The 19,832-nt window shown below is 40.8% G+C and overlaps 1 protein-coding gene across 2 annotated transcripts; it reads right to left on the bottom strand.

Annotated features, from left to right (window-relative positions):
• Nucleotides 1–2,688: 2,688 nt before the first annotated feature.
• On the bottom strand, nucleotides 2,689–8,641 carry creb1b (cAMP responsive element binding protein 1b). Of its 2 annotated transcripts, none has more exons than XM_069662833.1 (8): nucleotides 8,553–8,641; nucleotides 5,937–6,046; nucleotides 5,628–5,801; nucleotides 5,428–5,528; nucleotides 5,187–5,341; nucleotides 4,056–4,241; nucleotides 3,795–3,948; nucleotides 2,689–3,546 (listed from the first exon to the last, which is right to left on the bottom strand). In XM_069662833.1, exons 2-8 carry the CDS (start codon nucleotides 6,036–6,038, stop codon nucleotides 3,402–3,404), a joined length of 1,017 nt encoding a protein of 338 aa, XP_069518934.1. In that variant the 5' UTR covers nucleotides 6,039–6,046; nucleotides 8,553–8,641; the 3' UTR covers nucleotides 2,689–3,401. The 2 variants fall into 2 exon arrangements, with proteins under 2 accessions (XP_069518934.1, XP_069518936.1); XM_069662835.1 differs by having other exon boundaries at nucleotides 5,628–5,774.
• Nucleotides 8,642–19,832: the final 11,191 nt, after the last annotated feature.

The following is a 19,832-nucleotide window of genomic DNA, read 5'->3' as shown; positions in this document are numbered from 1 at the left end:
TCGTAATGGCACCAGTATCAAAGAGTTCAGAGTGCTTTCCAGCAAGGCCAAAGTGACTTCCCTTGAATGCATTAAAAGTAGATCAACGATGCATTTTGTTACATAGATTCCTGTACACCAAACTTGTGACAGGCAGGAGGAGAACAATGTACAACTCAATACATGCTAATGTGTTCTGGGTCAATATGAGATGATTTATTCAAAGCCTTCAAGCAGCTGTGTGATTTCTGTAGCTGATTCAACCCTTTAAAACTCTATACAAATACAAACTGTGCAATATCAAAATGTTTGAAACTTGGAAAACAGATAGCAGTTTTAATGAACATGTGATCTTTTAAAAACATATTAAAAAAAAACTTTTGTTTGAAGACATCCTGTTTGTTAGAAAGTTAAGAAATGTTGGCATTCCCTCTAACTGAAATTAGAAAGTAAATTGGATTAAGTAACATAAATGTATTTTTTTAAACGTGGATAAGAAATAAAAATAAATCTAATGTTGCATTGTAGTTAAATAAATGCATTCAAAGTACAATACAATTAACACAAAGGGCTCTAGTGGGAAGAAAAATTGTGCTTTCATCTGATTAATCAGAAGGTGTAAAAACGGTTACTGCTTTATGAGATAAAAAGACATTTACATAAATCATAACCGCGTGTGCTTGAGTATGATGCTATCATGGGCTCTGCTGTGTAATAAAAAAAAAAGTAAATTATAAAACAGATATAGTGTATACTGTGGACCCCAGCTGCTCTCAACAGACTCTCTCTTCTCTACAAACAAACACAGCACTCCAAAACCAAACGTCTCCAACAAAGGCCTCTTCTCATACACTTAGCTGCCATGACGGTGGTAGGCCTGGTGGATTACATGAATACACACATACATAATCTTCTATAATACAATGATGTATCTTACAAATATGCAAAGTTGGTTTCATACAAGCTGTAGGAACATTTCTCATATCAAATAAACAGAAAACCATGAGGTCTACACATGCTGTAGAGTCTATATACAGTAATATATAAAAAATAAACAGACAAATACAGACATGTTTCTTCTCAAAAACCCGACATAGACCCACAAGAACCATCTACTTTCAACACATAGATCTTTAGTGTTAAAATCATGTAGTTGTCGCCTACATGTGCTCTAGATTTCACAAAGATTTCAACCTGCTACATATTTAAAAAACGCCCCTGCAATATCGTGTCTCCATTTTTTAACCAACATTTAACAGATATAGCAAATCGTACACAATATTGTAAAACACTTAGAAAATGAAATGTCATGGAAGCTGACAGTTTACTGTGGCACAATGAGATGATGCTAGTTGAAATAAGAAAACACACAGCTGTCTGGTGTTACAATTGCTCAATAAATGTGCGTTTTTGTCCAACCTGGATCTTTTTTATAATATTTTTAGACATCACTCTCATCGGTTACGATGCAACATTTTACTCACTTAGTTATCTGCTGGAGACTTAGCAAGCCACAGTGGCAGCTTACAAACAAACCCCCAGTTATCTAAAGCTTGATCACACCTGAATGACTGAATTGTGCTTTTCCTTTAAAAACTACAACAGTTACATTTTCTTAGTTTTTTAATCAGATAAAAGCCCCGTTTTGCTGCGTCTTTGGACTTAAACTGGTGAGTAAAATGTTGACGTAACTAACAGGAATGTTGTCCATAAATGTAAAAACAGGACTCCAGGTTGTAAAATATAATAATCTTTCTTTAAAGCTTGGCCTCAGCCTCCTTATAGTCTTATTCTTACAGCATCTCTGACAACCGCCTGTTGTTGAGAAGCAGAAAAACAACTTTATTATAAAGTGTGGCGTCACACTAAAATATGTCCTGTGTCTGTTGACGAACACAGCACCACTTCGTTCAAGTCTGGCAGTTGGTAGCATCTTTAAAAACACTTAGAAAAAATATTTTTTGTGCCCAATTAGTTCAACAGTCAGCTGTAAGAGTGGCCATATTTTAGGGAAGGTGGGTCATTAAGTAGGGATTCAAAATTCATTCAAACGCTTTAACTGCAACCGACTGAACTCGCCTCATACATAAATGTCCAAGCCTGAACTGTTGTATGTATTCTTTAAGGATAAAGTTCGTTCTGAACATACGGCAAACAAATACTTAAATAACTTGAGTTGTAAACGTTTTCACATTGGTTTGTACAAGCTGGGTCTTGTCATAGTTTTGGCCAGTGTATTCATTACCACTGAACTTTATTAATCCATGAAACTTTGGCAGATGTCCATAAAATGTCATATCAGGTTATCATAAAGTAATAATCTCGAAGATTTTCATTTGAATAAATGTCTGTTAAGTCACTATGTATCGCTGAATGAGGTAACACAATGGTGATTGGGCCTATGGCCCACTGATGAAAGCCTTTGCATTTGCAGTATTACAGACTGGGTGTCTGTTGCGACTTTCACGGAAAAAATCACAAGCGGCGCCCAGTTAGTGACGCGTTTTCCATCAGCCAGCAGTGGTTGGTCTGCCAGAGAGGGTAGGCGGAGCTAAGCGGCTGCTTTTCCGCTCTCTACAAGTGTTGTGAGTAAACAGTAATCTACTATGGCTGAACAAACAAAGAAAAGATGGATGACTACAGATACAACTTCAACAAGAAGTGAAAATCCAAAGAAAAAGAAACAAACTCGACGCTCAGATGAAGCAAACAGTCTGAAAAGGAAAGCGACCGTCAGCCAGGAAAATCAAGAGTTACAACCGGAGCCAACCGTGGACGTAACACATGCAGCACTATCTGTATATCTGGGAAGTGTGCTCCTGCAATTACCTTTTATCACCATAGGTGCCGCCAAAGAGAACGAAACTGAGATCTTCGAGATTACCACTTTAAATGAAGTTCTGGTCCACAAAGTAACTACTGTTCTAAGCAGGACTAAAGGTAGACTTAACTGCATGTAACCACAACAATGTTGATGCTTTAGCTGGGCATTAGTGTTTACATAGTGAACATGACAATTGTCGGGAGTCCAATGAGGCCCATGTCATATTAATTCTCTCCAAGTTGTATGAGTATAAGCCAAATCGACCACAATAAGACACAAGCTCACAGGGGATGTTGTGTGAGACAGGTCCCCCCATAATTTTAACCTCTAATGATGTTGCAATAGATTGTTGGTATTTTCTAACTTTTCTGTTTTACTGAGTTTTACTGTAATAAATTACTGAGAAGATTTTCTGTATTTTAAATGAATGACACTGACTGCCTACCAAAGAGAGGGTAGTGTAAGCAGAGTCTGACTTTGTCAAAAAAGAGCCAGCTGTGTACAAACTGGAAGGCCAGGCAGGCAGGTTCAAACAGTCGAAGTATTTGAAAAGAACTGAAATGCTACTTAGCCCAGCTCGGTGTTCACGGGACAGGAACTACTCAGATTTATGGCAGTAAAGGTCTTTAAGCGCTTTAAGTTCTTCGATTAGCGTCTTGTTTTGGTTCTCCAGGACGGCCACTCGGTTCTCCAGACACTTGACGTACTCCTTCTTCTTCCTGCGACATTCTCTGGCCGCCTCCCTGTAGGAAGGAAGAGAAGCAATTTGTCTTTCTTATCTAATTTGGCCACTTTTGTGTGAATTATATAATTATTACAAATGTAAACACCTCTGTTATTAATTGACAGTTATAATGATCATACTGTCTGATATTAATGTTACACCTACACCTAATTTTAAGGCTGTTTATAGACACGATCTTCACACAGGAAACCATCTTGGATATTTGTTAAACCTCTCATGACTCAGAGTTTCTTTTTTTGTTCATACCTGTTCTTCATGAGGCGGACTTCTCGTTTGCGTGTGACCTCCTCGGTGGCGCCCCCGGTGGGGAGGGCAGGGGAAGAGGCCATGACCACCCCTGGGGCGATGGTGCTGGCAGGGGCTGCTCGGATCTGATACGCCTGGACGTCTCCGGAGGCAGCTGAAAGGTGTGATTGGATTTTAGATTTTATTTCCCGATAATAAAACGTTTTCTCTAATGAATGCATCTTTAGCTTTTTTTGCAGAGTGAAAGAAGTCCACCCTCACCTTGTACCACCACCTGGTTACTGGGAACCAGTATCTGCTGGCCGTCGCTGGTCTGTGCGTACTGGAGGATGGTGGCTCCGGGCTGGGTGGCTGCTGCTGCGTTGGTCATGGTCAGAGTCTGAAGGCCCTGGACTCCATCCGTACCGTTATTAGCCAGCTGGATGGCTCCACCTTGTGTGATCGCAACTGGGTGAGTGGTGAGAGGGAAAAGATGACGAGGAGGGTAAATAAGAAACCTCGAGCTCTGCTCAAACAGTAAATCATTCAGTAAAAGTGCTGCTTTAAGTGGACTATTGGACTATTAACCTGCAGTTCATCTGCTCTGCTGGCAGAACAGACACACTCCCTCAAGCATTAGGTGAGTAAACAACTACCAACTTTATTGAAAGACGAATCAGTTTTTTGGACCACACCAAGAGAGCAAGTTGGAGCTGGAACATTTCCTACATTTAACTCTACAGATACATTCATCTATTTCTGTCTACTACAGGACAGAAAAACTCCAAAATAATACAGTCTTGAATTATTAGAATATTAAGTTGTAATGGCAAACAAGTGAGCAAACATATACACAATTAAACAGGGTTTTCCCTTTACAAAATAAGTCGCTACCTTTGTCTTCACTGATTTGTGCACTGCTGCTAAAATCAGGTATAAGAGCAGTCTGTAACTAAAAATATAAATATATTCCAATTGTGTTCTAGATTATTTAAAAAACTACATTTTAATAATTAAAACAGCATTTTTAGGGCTTTTCTCATCTCCTCTTCCTACAGACTTAAATTTTTTTTGCACGCTTGCATCGATCAGTCACCTCCATCCAACAGCAAGTCTACACCATCTTACTGACCGTCCACTTATAAAGTCTAGATAAAGTGATTTTATTCATTTGAACACAACCACGGGGCAGCTGTGGCTCTGTGGTAGAGTCGGTCGTCTTTAGAGGTCGGAGGTTCAATCCCGAGCTCCCTCAGGCTACATGTCGAAGTGTCCTTGGACAAGACACTGAAACCCAAAGTGCTCCTTGTGGGAGCCAACGGGTATGAATGTGATAACTGATTGACAGTTGGGTACTTTACGTAGCAGCCTCTGCCATCAGTGTATGAATGCAATGAGCCATCTATCACTTACTGTATTGTCCGCTGCTGGTCTGGTAGATGGGTGTGGGGACAGTGACGGTGGTGATTGCATGTGTGGCAGCAGCAACAGATGCATCCTCCTCAGCCTTTTCCTCCTCGATACGAGGGACCGCCGGAGCGTCTGACGAAAGGTCGTTCAGGATTTTCCTGTTAGAAGAAAACAACAGAGGGAGTTTTGGTGATTCTCCTAATTGGTTTAAACTCGTTTTCATCCACAGATTTTAGGTACTCACCTGTACGAGGGGCGTCGTGACAGAATTTCTCTGCGCTTTTGAGAGTCAGTCACACTGTCGACTGACTCCTGTGAATCCTCACTTTCTGCTATGGTGGAGATCTGGAACAGACAGAAAACAAATCAACAAACCTTCTTAAACTGTGGCTATAAATTAAACAACTGCAACTAAAATGAGGAGTGCACATGTAGGTGTGTTACCTGTACAGCCTGGACCTGTGGGGACTGGATAACAGACGGCTGAGCAGCCTGGATGACACCGTGTACCTGAACCGTCTGTCCGTTGGGAAGCTGAACCAGTGTGACTGTGGGACCTGTTGCAGAGGCGTGGCCTGTCGCCATGGATACCTGTAATTCAGAAGTGACGAGCCCAAGCTGTATGCCCTGTACACTTTAATATACTTTTTGAAACATTTATGCTTTTAAAATTGGTATTTTTACAATGGTAAAATTGTTGAACTTTGCAATCTTTGCAATAATATCATCATCATCATCTTCATCATCTGTTACCTGTGCTAAAGTGGCGATCTGTGCCGGGGTGATCTGCTGGCTCTCTGTCTCAGTCACAGCATTCTCTGCCGCCTGCTGAGCCTCCACTGACTCCATCTTCATTGGTTTAGCTGAGGATAAAAGATGGAAAGAGAAGCTGTTAATTTTCGAGGCGCTGCAGCTACAGCATCCACATTGGTTTGTAGCTTCAGAGTCGCTAAGGTGCCACACCCTCAGGTAACAATACAAACTGAAAAACATACAAGACAACGCTTGTGCAATAAAAAGAAATGGCACCATCTAAGAGCAAAGCTATTAAAAGGACTCACAACAAATGTATCTTTATATTTAAAAATGTATTTAAAAATATGCACGCAAAGAACAGTTGTCAACTTAATCTCTTCTGGATCAAAACATGTTCCCTTAAATTAAAATGTATGAATGTTGTTCTCTGTATCATAAGGAAGGTTCACTCCTGGTTCTCCGGAGGGGTTATGACAATAAACTGGAAAATGTCCTGAAGCCAAATTTTTACTGCAGCTTTGCTTTGTTCTGAGATTAAAATTAGAAAATTAAATATCACATTTTATAAAATGTTCTCTGATTGCATAGAAATTGCTTTCTGTATACTGTCTTTGGTAACATGGACTGCAAGAGTCCTTTAGTGTTGTAGTAGTTTTGACTTTACTTCTGTGTGTCTAATCCTGGCCTGGATCCAGGTGGACGCTACATACACACGTGGTGAAAGACTGATCATTAAAAATGATCAATACCACAGTGTAGAAATATTCTGTTTTAGGTAAAAGTCCTGCAATCAAACTTACTTAAGAAAAAGTATTAAAGTATATACAGAATAATGTATATTTTCTTATTGGATTATAATCATTGATTAATTTATGTGTACATAACTTGAATGCTGCAGCTGCTGAAGCTAATTCTAATGACTTTATGAATACTGGGTATCTTCAGGACAGTCTCTATTTACCTTGTAATAATAATCATTATTATTTACTGTATTTGTTGAGTATATTTTGTATGATGTATCTTAATAAATGAGGTGGTGTGGGGTTAATATTAAGTAGCAGAAAATGGAATTACCGGTCGTCTGCTGCACTTCAGTAGATCTTATGTGTACTGATCTTAAAAGTGGTGGGAAGGCCAGATATGTGCACTTTACAATAGCATTTGCATCTCTTCATTATTAGTAATGTGGTGGATCACTTAGGGAAAATGTTACTAAGCTGCTCCTTAAGAATAGAAAGGGTCTCATTAGAAAAACATTATAAAGAGAGGGCCGCTGTCTTTGATGTTTCTTGTTGAATATGTATTTAGTGGATGATTCTTTCATGTTTTTATCCTTTACTTTCTTTCATGTTGCTGTTTACTTGCTTTCCATTTTTTTCTTATTTTAAGTTTGTTTTCCAAAACAAACAACTTCTTGTTTGTGTAAATCTACTTGGCAATAAACTCCAACCTGATTCTGGTTGTTACACCAAAAATGACACTGTCAACATGCATTCTTTTTGTTTGCTTTAGGGAATGGCAGTTGTTTAAAATATTTTTTAAATAAGAATACAAATGTATTATGGTAAAATACATTAAAATAACTAATTAAAGGGCAGGACATTAGTTAAGTTCTGATGTTTTTTAATGAATCAAATAAAACATTTTTATTTTGACAGCTTGTTTGATTTAATACTTTCTTACTTGACACAAAGAAGTAGAAAATAACAGTAGACACTGCAAACCCTTGTGTGGCTCTGAACAAGTCTACATGCAAACATGATCATTATTACAAAGAAGCCTCAGAGTTTGATCCCTGTCTGACTTCAGGCGGTAGCAGTGAGTTGATCTGGGCCGTGTTGTTCACGGAGCTCAGTGATCTCACACTGTGCGTAGCTTCTCTCCGCTGCATGATTGGCTTCACACATTTCTCCCTCTGCTTTTCAAAAATCACTCGGATGCTCGGTGTGTGACAGCACAGCCACATGGCCGGGCAACGCCCCCTCAACGCTGTCCCGGTCACATCCCAGGAGATAAGGAACGATTAAAACTTAACGTTATCGCAAATTCAAAATGTGTGTTAACTCTCCAGGCCTTCTCAATTCATGTTTTCATCGTGCAACCAAACGCGACGGCCTGCAATGGCCGATTTCTGTCGACGCCAAATGAATGGAGAATAGCAACAATATACTTATACACACATCAGAGGTTATATAAGCAGATTTATAATAAAAATACAACTGCTGGAAATTAAAAAAATGTAAATCAATTGATAAGGTAACAGAAATAATTCAACATAACGCGGCTGATGGTTACAATGCACCATTAAGGGAAAAACGGCGCAAATCTGTGCGCACAAATCTTCAGTTATGACGTAATATGACAGTTAAACGCTTAAGTCCTGTCACATTTTAGATTGTGGTAACACGTTAACGTTCCCTCCTGGTTTACTATAAAAGCCCCACATTTACTCTGTTGCCCCAAAACAGCCGCAGACTCCCCTCCCTCCATCCTGCTACAAACACACCACGGCGCCATGATCTCTTTGTTTCCTTCGGGCCGAACCCGACCAGACCGAGACTTTCTACGGCTTCGTGCAGTCTCTCTGAGCCCCGGACACCGCTCCGTCCTTACCGATACGGACTCCTTTCGTCACTCCCGGGCCTCCGGAGCTCCACTTTTATTCTGGCCGACACGTAAGAGCCCGCGTCAGGCTACACCTCCGCCGCGTCACCGGGAACAACAACACGGAGATTGGAGAAGGACGAAAAAGCAGATGGCGACGCTGGACGGAAATGGCCGAAATGCAAACGGGGAAAGGCGGGAAATGCCGAGTCGAAGCGGAGCATAACGACACCCTCCTGCCTCGTGAAGCGTTAACAACATTTTACAGTCAGCTGTTATGTCACCTTTTAAATGCATTTTAAAGATGCATTTGCTGCTTTTGTTTTACTTTAAATGTATTTTATTTTATATAACTTATTTATTTATCCTGTTTTGTCACTTTTATCCCTTTTACTTGCATTTATTCTTGTTGAAAGGTCTGTAATCTGTTTTATATTCTGTTATCTTCCCGAGTTCCTGGTTTTGTTTTGTCTGCAGATGTCTGAACATCTGTTTTTAAAGGTGCTATATAAATAGTTATTTTTATTATTGTTATTATATTGTGAGCAGTTTGATACAGATTTGATTCAGTAGCAACAGCAACGATAATCTGCTAGCTAGATACTCTGGTCTTTAAAGCTTTAAAGTGTTTTAAACAACTCGTTCAGTTTACCTTGTTTAGGGTAGTTTTAGTTTGAGTCAAGTGGGAAATTTTAACGACTCTAAAGACTCTGACAAGATACCATTATTCAGAAAGATGAACTTGAAACCAAAGTTGCAAAATAATTACAATACTACGAAACAAATAAACCATCCTCACGTTCTCCAAGCTCTAGAAACGAGAGTAAACAACTTTAATTCATAAAAAACTGTAAGAATTAGAGCTAACAACTTCTTATCTCAGCAGGAGGGTCATTGGCCTTTCTTTAAAAGATCAACTGATAGCTTTCTCTTGAAATAATATAATATGTGTTACAGCAGGAACCAACCATAAGGGTTTAAGTCAGACCTCATCCTCATCTAGCTGTTTCCATTTCAGAGAAATACAAGATACTCTTTGTGCAATGCCCTAACCTGCAAGTTTCATCCTAAAGGGGTTTGTCAGTTTCTCACAGGGCAATCGGTCACGCTAACCTGCACACTTTTTTTGTCTCCAGTTCAGGATCAGGAGGTACATGTCTTGCGGGTTAAAACCTACGACATTCTAGCTGTGAGGTGACAGTGCTAACTACTAACACCACCGTGCCACCATCTGGCTGGTATGCATGTGACACGAGGTATGACCCAACACAGGTACTCCTGCTACTATTCCTCCACATTCCTCCGTATGTTTAGTTGTATTTTTTAACAAATAGGTCTTTTTTTATTTTTTGGGGAGAAAGCATAGGTCTAGGTTATAAAATTAATGATGGGCTAATTCCATTTAGCTGCTTCAGTTTCAGCGTCCTGATAATGTACGTCATGTTTCACTGGCATGTTGAACAGAACCATTGTTAATGTTATTAGTAATAACCTCGACTTCACATGGTATGACCTGAGAAACCTGTCAAAATGTCTGTTACGAAATAGGCAAATACTTTGATGAAGCCATTCTCACTGTAACCACCAGAGGGAAGCATAGCACCACTTTAATCCACAGAGTAGCGGCGGTCTGCAGGTACATTAGAATAGATGCATGCAGGACCTTACATAAGAAACATCAAAATACTTCTTTTAAAGATAAACTGATCTGCAATGTTAATGACATTTCTTACGTTTTGTCGGTATGTAATATTATGCATGTTTTTTATGTCTGTGCCTCTGCTTTACATGTTTTAGTAACATTGTCTAATAATGCAGCACAATGTGGTAACATTTAGTCCATATATTTATTATCATTATCTTTTGTTTTGTTGCATATCGTGTATATCGGAGCCTCTGTGTTGCATGTTTTAAATTGATTTGACGAACTTTGTGATTTAAATGTTATACTGTCAGTGTTTTTAAGTTTGTTAGGGTGACTCGAAACATCTGTCCAGGGACTACAGATGAAAAATAGCCTTTTGGCTAATGTTTCTGAATGTGCACTGTCCATGTTAAAGTGATAATCTCAAAGATTTTCTTTTAAATAAATGTCTGTTAGGTCACTATCTATTGCCGAATGAGGTAACACAATGGTGACTGAGCCTATGGCTCACTGATGAAAGCCTTTGCATTTGCGGTATTACAGACTGGGTGTCTGTAGCGACTTTTGCAGAAAAAAATCACAAGCGGTGCCCAGTTAGTGACGCGTTTTCCATCAGCCAGCAGTGGTTGGTCTGCCAGAGAGGGTAGGCGGAGCTAAGCGGCTGCTTTTCCGCTCTCTGCAAGTGTCGCGAGTAAACAGTAATCTACTATGGCTGAACAAACAAAGAAAAGATGGATGACTACAGACTTCAAAAATAAGTGAAAATCCAAAGAAAGTCGCTCAGATGAAGGCAAACAGTCTGAAAAGGAAAATGACCGTCAGCGAGGAAAATCAAGAGTTACAACCGGAGCCAACCGTGGACGTCTGGTTAAATTGGGAAGTATCCTCCGGGAATTATCGTCTATCGCAATAGGTGGTGCTAAAATGAAAATTCCTTATGCCATCTATTGTATTAGATTAGCCCTGAATCTTGCAAGGCCAATGCTGACAGAGTCGAAACATTAGGGACTTATTTACGTCATGACATTTTAGCTCGTTAATGGCACACACAGACGCTCCATCTCCCACCTATCCCACCCCATCCTTAGGTGGAGCTAGGTGCAGACCTGGGGTTGAATTTACAGTTTTATTTGGTGCATGATTCTCCACCACCTCTCAGAGAATGATAAACAAACATTACATTTGTACTAGTGACAGCAAACCCATGTTAAAGACACATGAACAGACATACTGAGATAGCTTCATTCCATGTGACCACATACATATGTAACAGGCCACAGTATCCTCATTCAGATGTGTCAGATAACAGGGCTGCAGAAACACCACCTGACTGAATAATGAAGGAAATCTACAACAAGCTCGCAGTGAGCTGAAAAATCAATGTGTTATGCAAGTCTGGAAAATGTTGCAGCTTTCACAATGAGGAGCAAAAACTTTCCATTCAAATGTATGTTGGTTTTTTTTTTAATCTGTTTTCTCCATCTGTCAAACATCACAAAGCAGCATGTCACATATAATCTCACATGATTCCTTTTCTTCTTTCCAGGAACCAGAGATCGACACAGGACAAGAAAAGCAGCCTGTTGTTTTTAATCCCCCCCAGCTGGTGGCGCTGTAGAGCCGTGCAAACCCTCTGACCATGTGCTCCTCAGTCTGCGCCTCCCCTCCTCCTCCCCAGCGACAGCGAGAGCAGAGCTGCTGGTGTGTCATCACGCAGATATGTGGAGTTTATCAAGGCAATTCCTTTTATAATCCTCCTGATGCTCGTTGCCTGTGTTTTATCTGTTTAATAGCATTTTACGGCTACACGCCATAAAAAACACCCTTTTTATTGTGACACCAAACACATTGTTTGGGGAATTGACCCTGCCTGGGTAATGAACAGCAGTGAATTTGCAGCCAGTTATAAAAAAAAAAAGAAAAAAACAGTAGGGGAGGAGGGCGGAGGGCGGAGGGGCTGAAGGGGGGAGACAATTTTGACCCAAAGAGGAGAGGAGGAATATTTTACAGGAGGGGGAGGAAGCCTGTTCTCTACGTCCCATTAGAGGTTTCAACATGGCTGGGTTTCAGTCGACTAAACAGTATTCACCTAATTCTGTAAAGAAAAACAACTGTAGCAGTTGTAACTTATCTACATAAAATTGTGAAGTCCTATCACGTAGCTAACATTAGGATTAGGATTAGGATTAGAGTTATGTAACTAAAATACTTTAAATATACTAAAAAATACTAAAAACCAAACTATACTAAGACTGTTTCTAAACGTTAAGCATGTGTTCCAGGCAGTGACTGTATATAAAGATGGCCGACAAGTCTCAACCTCCTCTCGTTGAAGAGAAAATTAAGGCAAAATAGTCCCTAAGCGGGCGCTGCCATCTTACCCATGTAGAGCCAGAGACTGCGCAGTAGAAAGTAGTAGAAAATCTAGATTTAACTTAGTGGAAAAACAGCAAAGATCCGGCACAGGTCGACACATTCAACAGCAGAACAGCTTCTTGTGTCAGACGTTCAGATATGGGAACTTCACTGACTGTACTGATTGTTTTAGTTACATCTCCTCTCGACGTTCCTCCTCTACTCTGCTACAGATCGGCTGCAGGAGCCGTATTTGTCAACAGAGCTGTCAATCATCCTTTTTACAGCATCAAACAACTGATTAAAATTAAACTTGTCAGAAAAATGAACACTTGGACGTAAATCAGCATGATAAGAACTAACTATAATGACAGAAACAATGTTTGAGAAAAATGAATTTCACATGTATTCTGATTTTATAGTTTGACTCATGTTCCATCTGTTAACATGGAGGAGGCGGGCTTTATGACCTATACTGCAGCCAGTCAGCAGGGGGCGATAGAGAGGGTTTGGCTTCACTTTTAGGGAGCTGTCATGTCGTCCATCTTTTTATACAGTCCATGCGTGCACCTGTCACTGGTACCCACCAAAGCTAATATATCTCATTTTGGAGGAGTCGTTTGGGGAGTCAGCGACAACCTTTTTTTTTTTAATTACTATTTTTTGTTATTCTTTTATTGCCAACTTTACTTCTTGTCTATTTTTATTACTTGAGTGTCTTTGTTTTGTGAGCTGCTGTAACGAGTACATTTCAATAAAGCTGATATTATCTTATTCAGCCATGACATCGTGTTGCATTTTTACCTGTTTGCTGTTTTGGCTGATTCTTCTGTTTTGTTGTCTCACAAATGATGAATTCCAAGCCATCATTTGTCCCTGACAAGACACCGAAAGAGGGACGGGAAGATTTCTTGATCTGGTAATAAATGAGAATACACACAGAACACACAACCAACAGAGCAGGGAAATATTAGAAAGATTAAACATGATTATAGTGATATGTTGCTTATAATTAGCACAGTGGAGCAACACCAGAAGTGGCGTCTTTCCTTACAGATACAGGTGTTAACACCAGGTATCTATGGGGTGAAAGTGTCTGAATAGCCAATGTAATTTCAGCCCTTTAATATTTCTGTGGCTGCAGCGAATTTGAATGTGAAATCTGATGATAATTTCAGATAGAATCAAAGTGCTAATAACAGGACTCACAGGTGCACAGTCCACTAATATTTCACCTCATCTTTATGCTCGACATTTATCAGAAGAGGAATCTTAAATTCTGTGTTTTAAGCGGACGAGGTTTTTAAATTCAAACCCTAGTTCTCACTTCGTTGCCAACACTTAAAGTGATTATGACACCTTCCGAAGAAACTGTGAAGGTTACCTTTGTTACCATGTAATGTGTCATTGTAGGTTTAGGTTTTGTAATTGAGGGAGCACACTACCCAGATATCCAGACAGTGCTGCATGTGTGACGTCCACGGTTGGCTCCGGTTGTAACTCTTGATTTTCCTGGCTGACGGTCGCTTTCCTTTTTAGACTGTTTGCTTCATCTGAGCGTCGAGTTTGTTTCTTTTTCTTTGGATTTTCACTTCTTGTTGAAGTTGTATCTGTAGTCATCCATCTTTTCTTTGTTTGTTGAGCCATAGTAGATTACTGTTTACTCGCAACACTTGCAGAGAGTGGAAAAGCAGCCGCTTAGCTCCGCCTACCCTCTCTGGCAGACCAACCACTGCTGAGTGATGGAAAACGCGTCACTAACTGGGCGGACACCCAGTCTGTAATACTGCAGATGCAAACGCTTTCATCAGTCACCATTGTGTTACCTCTTTCAGCGACAGATAGAGACATAACAGACATTTATTTAAATGAAAATCTTTGAGATTATATCTTTAAAGATGGAGAAGCAGTACATGTTCGACTAACAGAGGAGTGTTGGGGAATATTTTAAAGATGAGAGTGAAGTGTGTGAAATAAAACTGGTTCCACTCACAGACACACCAGAGAGAGGGAGAGACACAGACAGACACAGAAAGAGAAAGAATCAATAGAGGCATTTGGTCTATTATCATAAACACACAGTGTGTCTGTGTGTGTGTGTGTGTGTGTGTGTGTGTGTGTGTGTGTGTCTGTATGTGTGTGTGTGTGTGTGTGTGTGTGTGTGTGTGTGTGTGTGTGGGAAGAATGGTGTTTTTATCTCCAGATGGTTGACTGAGACTTGGCTGGTTGGTACAGAGAGTCGGAGAGAAAAGCAGGCAGAAGGCGTCTTTTCTACTTGAGCTCGACTAAGTGTGCGTGTGTGTGTGTGTGCGTGTGTGTGTGTGTGTGTGTGTGTGTACCACGTCTGCCAACCTGCCCGCCTGTGTGTGCGTGTTCATGTATGTGTGTGTGTACATGTGTGTGTGTGTGTGTGTTTGACTGACCTTGAGGAAGGAGGCTCAGTTGGAGGAGAGAAGGATGAGGAGCCCCCCCCTCCTTCACCTCCCTCACCCCCGCTGTGCCTCCCCCCTGGGTAAAGAACGACTGGCTTCTCATCCTCCTCCTGTCCTCCCTTTTCTTCTCCCGTCCATCTCTTTTCTCTCCTCTTTTCTGCTTTTATCTTCTCTCCTCTCCTTTCATGTCCAAGTCTCCTTTTCATTTTTTCTATCCTTCTCTCCTCTCTTTGTTTCCTTGCCTTCTTTCTGGCCTCTTCTTGCTCCCTCTTCTTTTCTCTCCTCCTTTCTTACCCTTCTTGCATCCTCTCCTTCTTTCTTACCTATTCTTGCTCCCTCTCCTTTCCACTCTTCCTTTCTTACCCTCCTTGCATCCTCTCCTTCCCTTTCCTCCACTCTTACCCTCCTTGCTTCCTCTCCTTCCCTTTCCTCCTCTCTTACTATCCTTGCGTCCGCTCCTTTACTTTTCTCCTCTCTTACTTTCCTTGCTTCCGCTCCTTTTCTCCTCTCTTACCCTCCTTGCTTCCTCTCCTTTCCTTTCCTCTCCTCCTCTCTTACCCTCCTTGCTTCTCCTCTTCTTTAATTTTGTTGTTTCCTCTCCTCCACCCCACTTCTCCTCATCTTTTCTCACCTTTCTTCTCATTCCCTCATCCTGTCCTGCCTCACACCTTTCCTTGTCCTTTCTTCATTTCCTTTATCTTTGCTCCTTTCCTATTATCTTCTTGGCTCCTCTTCATGCTCCATTACTGTCCTTGTTTCCTCTCCTCTCCCATTTTCTCCTCGTTTCCTTTACTTCTCCTATCTCTTTTCTTCCTTCCTACTTCTTGTTTCCCCTTATCTCTTCCTCCTCCATCCTCATATATTTTTTGCTTATTTCACACTGTCCCCGTTTCTCCTCTCCCCCTTTTCCCTTGTTTCCTCCAACCCCCCTTACATCTCTACTCCCTCTGTACCTTCCCTTGTCTTTACCCCTCCTGTTTCCTTTGCTCTCCTCCTTTCAAACTGTCTCAATCTCTCCTCTCTGCTTTCCCCCACTTTTCCTTCATCCCCTCTCCTCTTTCCTTTATGTCCTCTCCTTTCAAATTTCTCCTTGTCTCCTCACCTCTGTAAGCTCCTCTAATTTCTTCCTGTCTCCTTTCTTTATGTCTTCTCTCCTCTCCCCTTTTATCTCCTTGTTTCCATTCCTCCCCTTTCTTCCTTTATCCCCTCCCTTGTCAGATGTCTCCTTCACTTTCTCCTGGTCTCTTCTCCTTTGGTCTTGTCTCCTCTCCCCTTTTTTCTCCTAACCTTATTTCTATTCCTTCTCTCCCTTCCTTTGTCCCCTTTACTTTCTTTTGTCTCATTGTCTCCTTTCCTTTCCTCTTTTACGTGTGTTATCTCCTCTCCTCAACTCCTTGTCTCCTGTCCTTTTGTCTCCTCTCCTTTCCATTCCTCACCCCCTCCTCTGTCATCACCCTCTCCTCTTTTCTCCTCGTCTCTTCTCCTCTCCTTTCTTATCTCCCTGTTGACTAACTGTGGATTCCTCCAACAGTCCCTCTCAGCAGCCAAGGTGTTTTGCATGAAAGAGAAGAAGAAAAGAAGAATCACAGACACGTCGAAAGAAAAGGGGAGCAGGCAATCAAATGCCAAACTAAGAGCTCTTTGAAAAGCTTTGGATGCTGCTGGATGTCCGGGGGGTAATTTTACAAAAGCTGCCAGGGGGAGACGGTCAAAGAGAAGGTGTGACAGTCTGTCTGCAATATGCCTCATATTCACAAAGGGTCCGAAAACAGCGCTTTGATTCCTCCGCAGCACTTCTATCGGCGTGTTTCAGAGTGTGTGCTTTCTCACATGATGTGGGTTTGTTCTGTTGTCCAATGTCATGCATGTGGATTCTTCACAGTTACTTGCTGTTAACTCACCTTCTCTGGATGTCTGTGTGTCTTACTGTCCGCCCTGGTTCTCTCATCTTTACCCCGACATCACAGGGACTGAAAGAGATACAGGGAAACATTTTAGTATTTTTACAGAAGAAATAAGATCGTAAACCACAGCTTCTTTACAGCTAGTCACGGTCAGTCATTGGTGACTCTTATACCCCTTTCCCGAGTATACTCCTGCAGTCTCTTTTCTGCTGCGTCACCGTCTGACATCATAAACGCGCCTGAGACAGGTTTAGTAAACAGTAAAGATGTTACGGTCTTTCTTGTATCTATTACTCATTCAGTCTGTGTATCAAACTTGACGGCGACAAATTTAGAACGATGTTCAAGCGCTGCTCGGACGGAGACGGGCGGAATTTGTAGCTGAGATGAAAGGAGTCGCAGAAGTTACAGACGGAGCATAGCATTGCGCCGGAAAGGGGGCGGAGATTAGTGCGTCGACACAGGTTTTGTGTTCCCATCAATGCCGATCGGAGCTGAGGCTAAAATTACCCGGGTTTACTGCAGAGTCATTTGACCCGGGTCTGAATGCCGATTGTAGCCTTTCCCATTAAGCAAAAAAGCCGAGTGTTAGAGGGTTTTTTTGACAAGTGGGAAAGCTGCTTTACAAAGCTCAGTAAGGTGTTGAATTTACGGCCCAGATGCACCAAGCTCGTCCCAAAGTAGAAAAAAAGAACACAAGCTGGCTGATCAAACGCTTTGTGTCGCCTCATGTCCTCTGTTGTTTTTTTTGTGATCAAGCGTCTCCTCTCTTTTGTCAGCGATCAACCAGAGCAACACAAACCAACAAGACTCAAGAGAAGCAGCCAGCATCATCTCATAGCCTGATAGGGAAGCACTCACTGTATATAAGGTACACATTTAAATTAATGTGACAAAAAAATAAGCATTCTGGATTCAGCACTGCACTAAAACCTGAGACACAAACTCTTTTATTTATTGTTAAAATAACTTCATTAAATTAATTAAGCAGAACCCATTCCATTTGTGTATTGTGTTTTGAACTTATCAATTAATTAAGATTAACTAAGTTAAGTAGTTTATCTCAACTTAAAGCTCCTGTGAGGAGCTTTTAGAGTTATCCTGCTTTCTTTTAAACATATGAGATAAAAAACACTTCTTACACACAAGAGAAATGTACGGTGTACGATGTACGGCTTTGTCCACAGGGGGCGCCAAAATCAACACAAACCAAACGTTCCTCACAGGAGCTTTAAAACTCTCCTGTGTCGACTCATTTCAACTGAGGAAACCGATTACGTTAAAACTTTTAAGTTGCAATAACACAAAACAAATACCGTAAAATTTGATGTAAAAGACTTTTAATACATTTTTCTCATCTATTTATAGAAAAATGTTATGTTTTTTTTCAATAGCTTCTATGTCATGTGACCCAGTGTCCTCAAATCAATGCCAGATGTTAAACACACCTCAATACATTGGATTTAAACTATGCTGATATTTTATATTAATATTTTTATAGAAAATGTTTGTTTTTTTTGGACATGCACCATCATAAACGTGTGAAAAGAAACAAATTGGACGCTCAGATGAAGGCAAACAGTCTAAAAAGGAAGGCGAGGAAAATCACGAGTTGGAACCATGTCAAAGGGAGCCAGCCGCAGACGAGTGCTCTTTTAATTACCGATTATCGCCAGTGAGAGGCGCTCAAGAGCACAAAAATTGAAATCTTCAAGATTGTATCTTTAAGTTAAAGCATCCTCTTTTTTATAGACTCGAGCTGAGACCAAATTGAAGCTTTAAATGTTTCCGGAAAATAAAATAGTGAGCCTAAATAAGTCTGCATTTCAACACGATGATTTACTTCCTAAGCAAAATTACTAGTCAGCAATTTGTCCACACCAACCGTTATAATATATAACTGTACATCTTCTCAACATGTTGTTACCTTGAAGGGAACCAAACCGTGAAATTTGGGCCTTTAGTCCATAAATTACCATCAACCCTCCCTCCCTCTCCCTGTTTTCTAACTGACTCTCGTGTTTGCACTCGTCTATCTGCACAGCACACACACACACACACACACACTGCTGTAAGTCTCCTCAACTCTTACCAACATGCCTGAAATCACAGTTTGACATTCACTCTTTCATGTGTGTGTGTGTTGAGGGAATCGTGTGTGGGAGGAGCGTCTTCAAACACCTCTTTCATAAGAAGCATACACTGATATTCAAACAGGCTCGTTTTGTCGGCTCCATCCATCTTCTCCTTGTTTCCTCTGTGACCTTTAAAAGTGCGGAGGAGGAGACACAGGAAGAAGCAAGTAGACCTTTAGCAATGGAGTGCATCCTTTTCCCACTTTGTATCACTTAAAAAAGTGTTCGCTAACGAGACGCCTGTTTCCTGCTTTTTGAAAGGTATTAAAAAATAGCTCATCATTTATGAAATAATAAGTTTGGATGGAGGCGATTTACATGTTGATGTTCGCATCAAATTTAAATTGAATTTGTGAATGAATGAAGGAGGAACCCTAATCACCCTGCACTAAGCCCCGCCCCTTTAGTCACTGTTGATATGCCTGGAAAGCTAGTAAGTAGCTACCTGAAGTACCACTTAGTACGACAGGAGTAACTTACTAACTTTTGATATATGCGTCGTTAGCATCAATCAAACGCTGACAGAAGTAGCTTCTTGTTCTATGTGACCAGTCACCATTGAGTTTGTCGGCATGACATTTATTCCTGGCAGATTTCTTTAGCTGAAGCTAGCTAGCTAACTCCAGCTGATCAGAGATTTATAATGGCCGGTTGTAACTGAAAAGAAGGCCTTAAATTTCTTTTTTAAAAAGTGCCTTGGAATTTTTCTAGTGTTTTTTATGTCTCCATGTATCCCCATCCAAAAAACCACCTCAAACCTACTTTATTCGACTACATGCCTGAGTCTAACTTGATTTTTCCACATCTCACATCCCTGA

Source organism: Semicossyphus pulcher, unplaced genomic scaffold, assembly GCF_022749685.1.
Source record: "Semicossyphus pulcher isolate SPU_LCO1_2020_fin unplaced genomic scaffold, fSemPul1.0.p SCAF_15, whole genome shotgun sequence".
Taxonomy (NCBI): domain Eukaryota; kingdom Metazoa; phylum Chordata; class Actinopteri; order Labriformes; family Labridae; genus Semicossyphus; species Semicossyphus pulcher.
Note: the sequence above shows the minus strand (reverse complement) of the source record. Positions and strands in the feature narration are given on the sequence as shown.

Excerpts from the sequence above, each read along its gene's own strand:
- creb1b (XM_069662833.1), bottom strand. The coding sequence starts at position 6,038 with ATGAAGATGGAGTCAGTGGAGGCTCAGCAGGCGGCAGAGAATGCTGTG. Across the intron at positions 5,802-5,936 it reads AGATCGCCACTTTAGCACAG|CTTGGGCTCGTCACTTCTGA; the intron begins GTAACAGATGAT and ends CAGGGCATACAG. Across the intron at positions 3,547-3,794 it reads GTCCGCCTCATGAAGAACAG|GGAGGCGGCCAGAGAATGTC; the intron begins GTATGAACAAAA and ends TCCTTCCTACAG.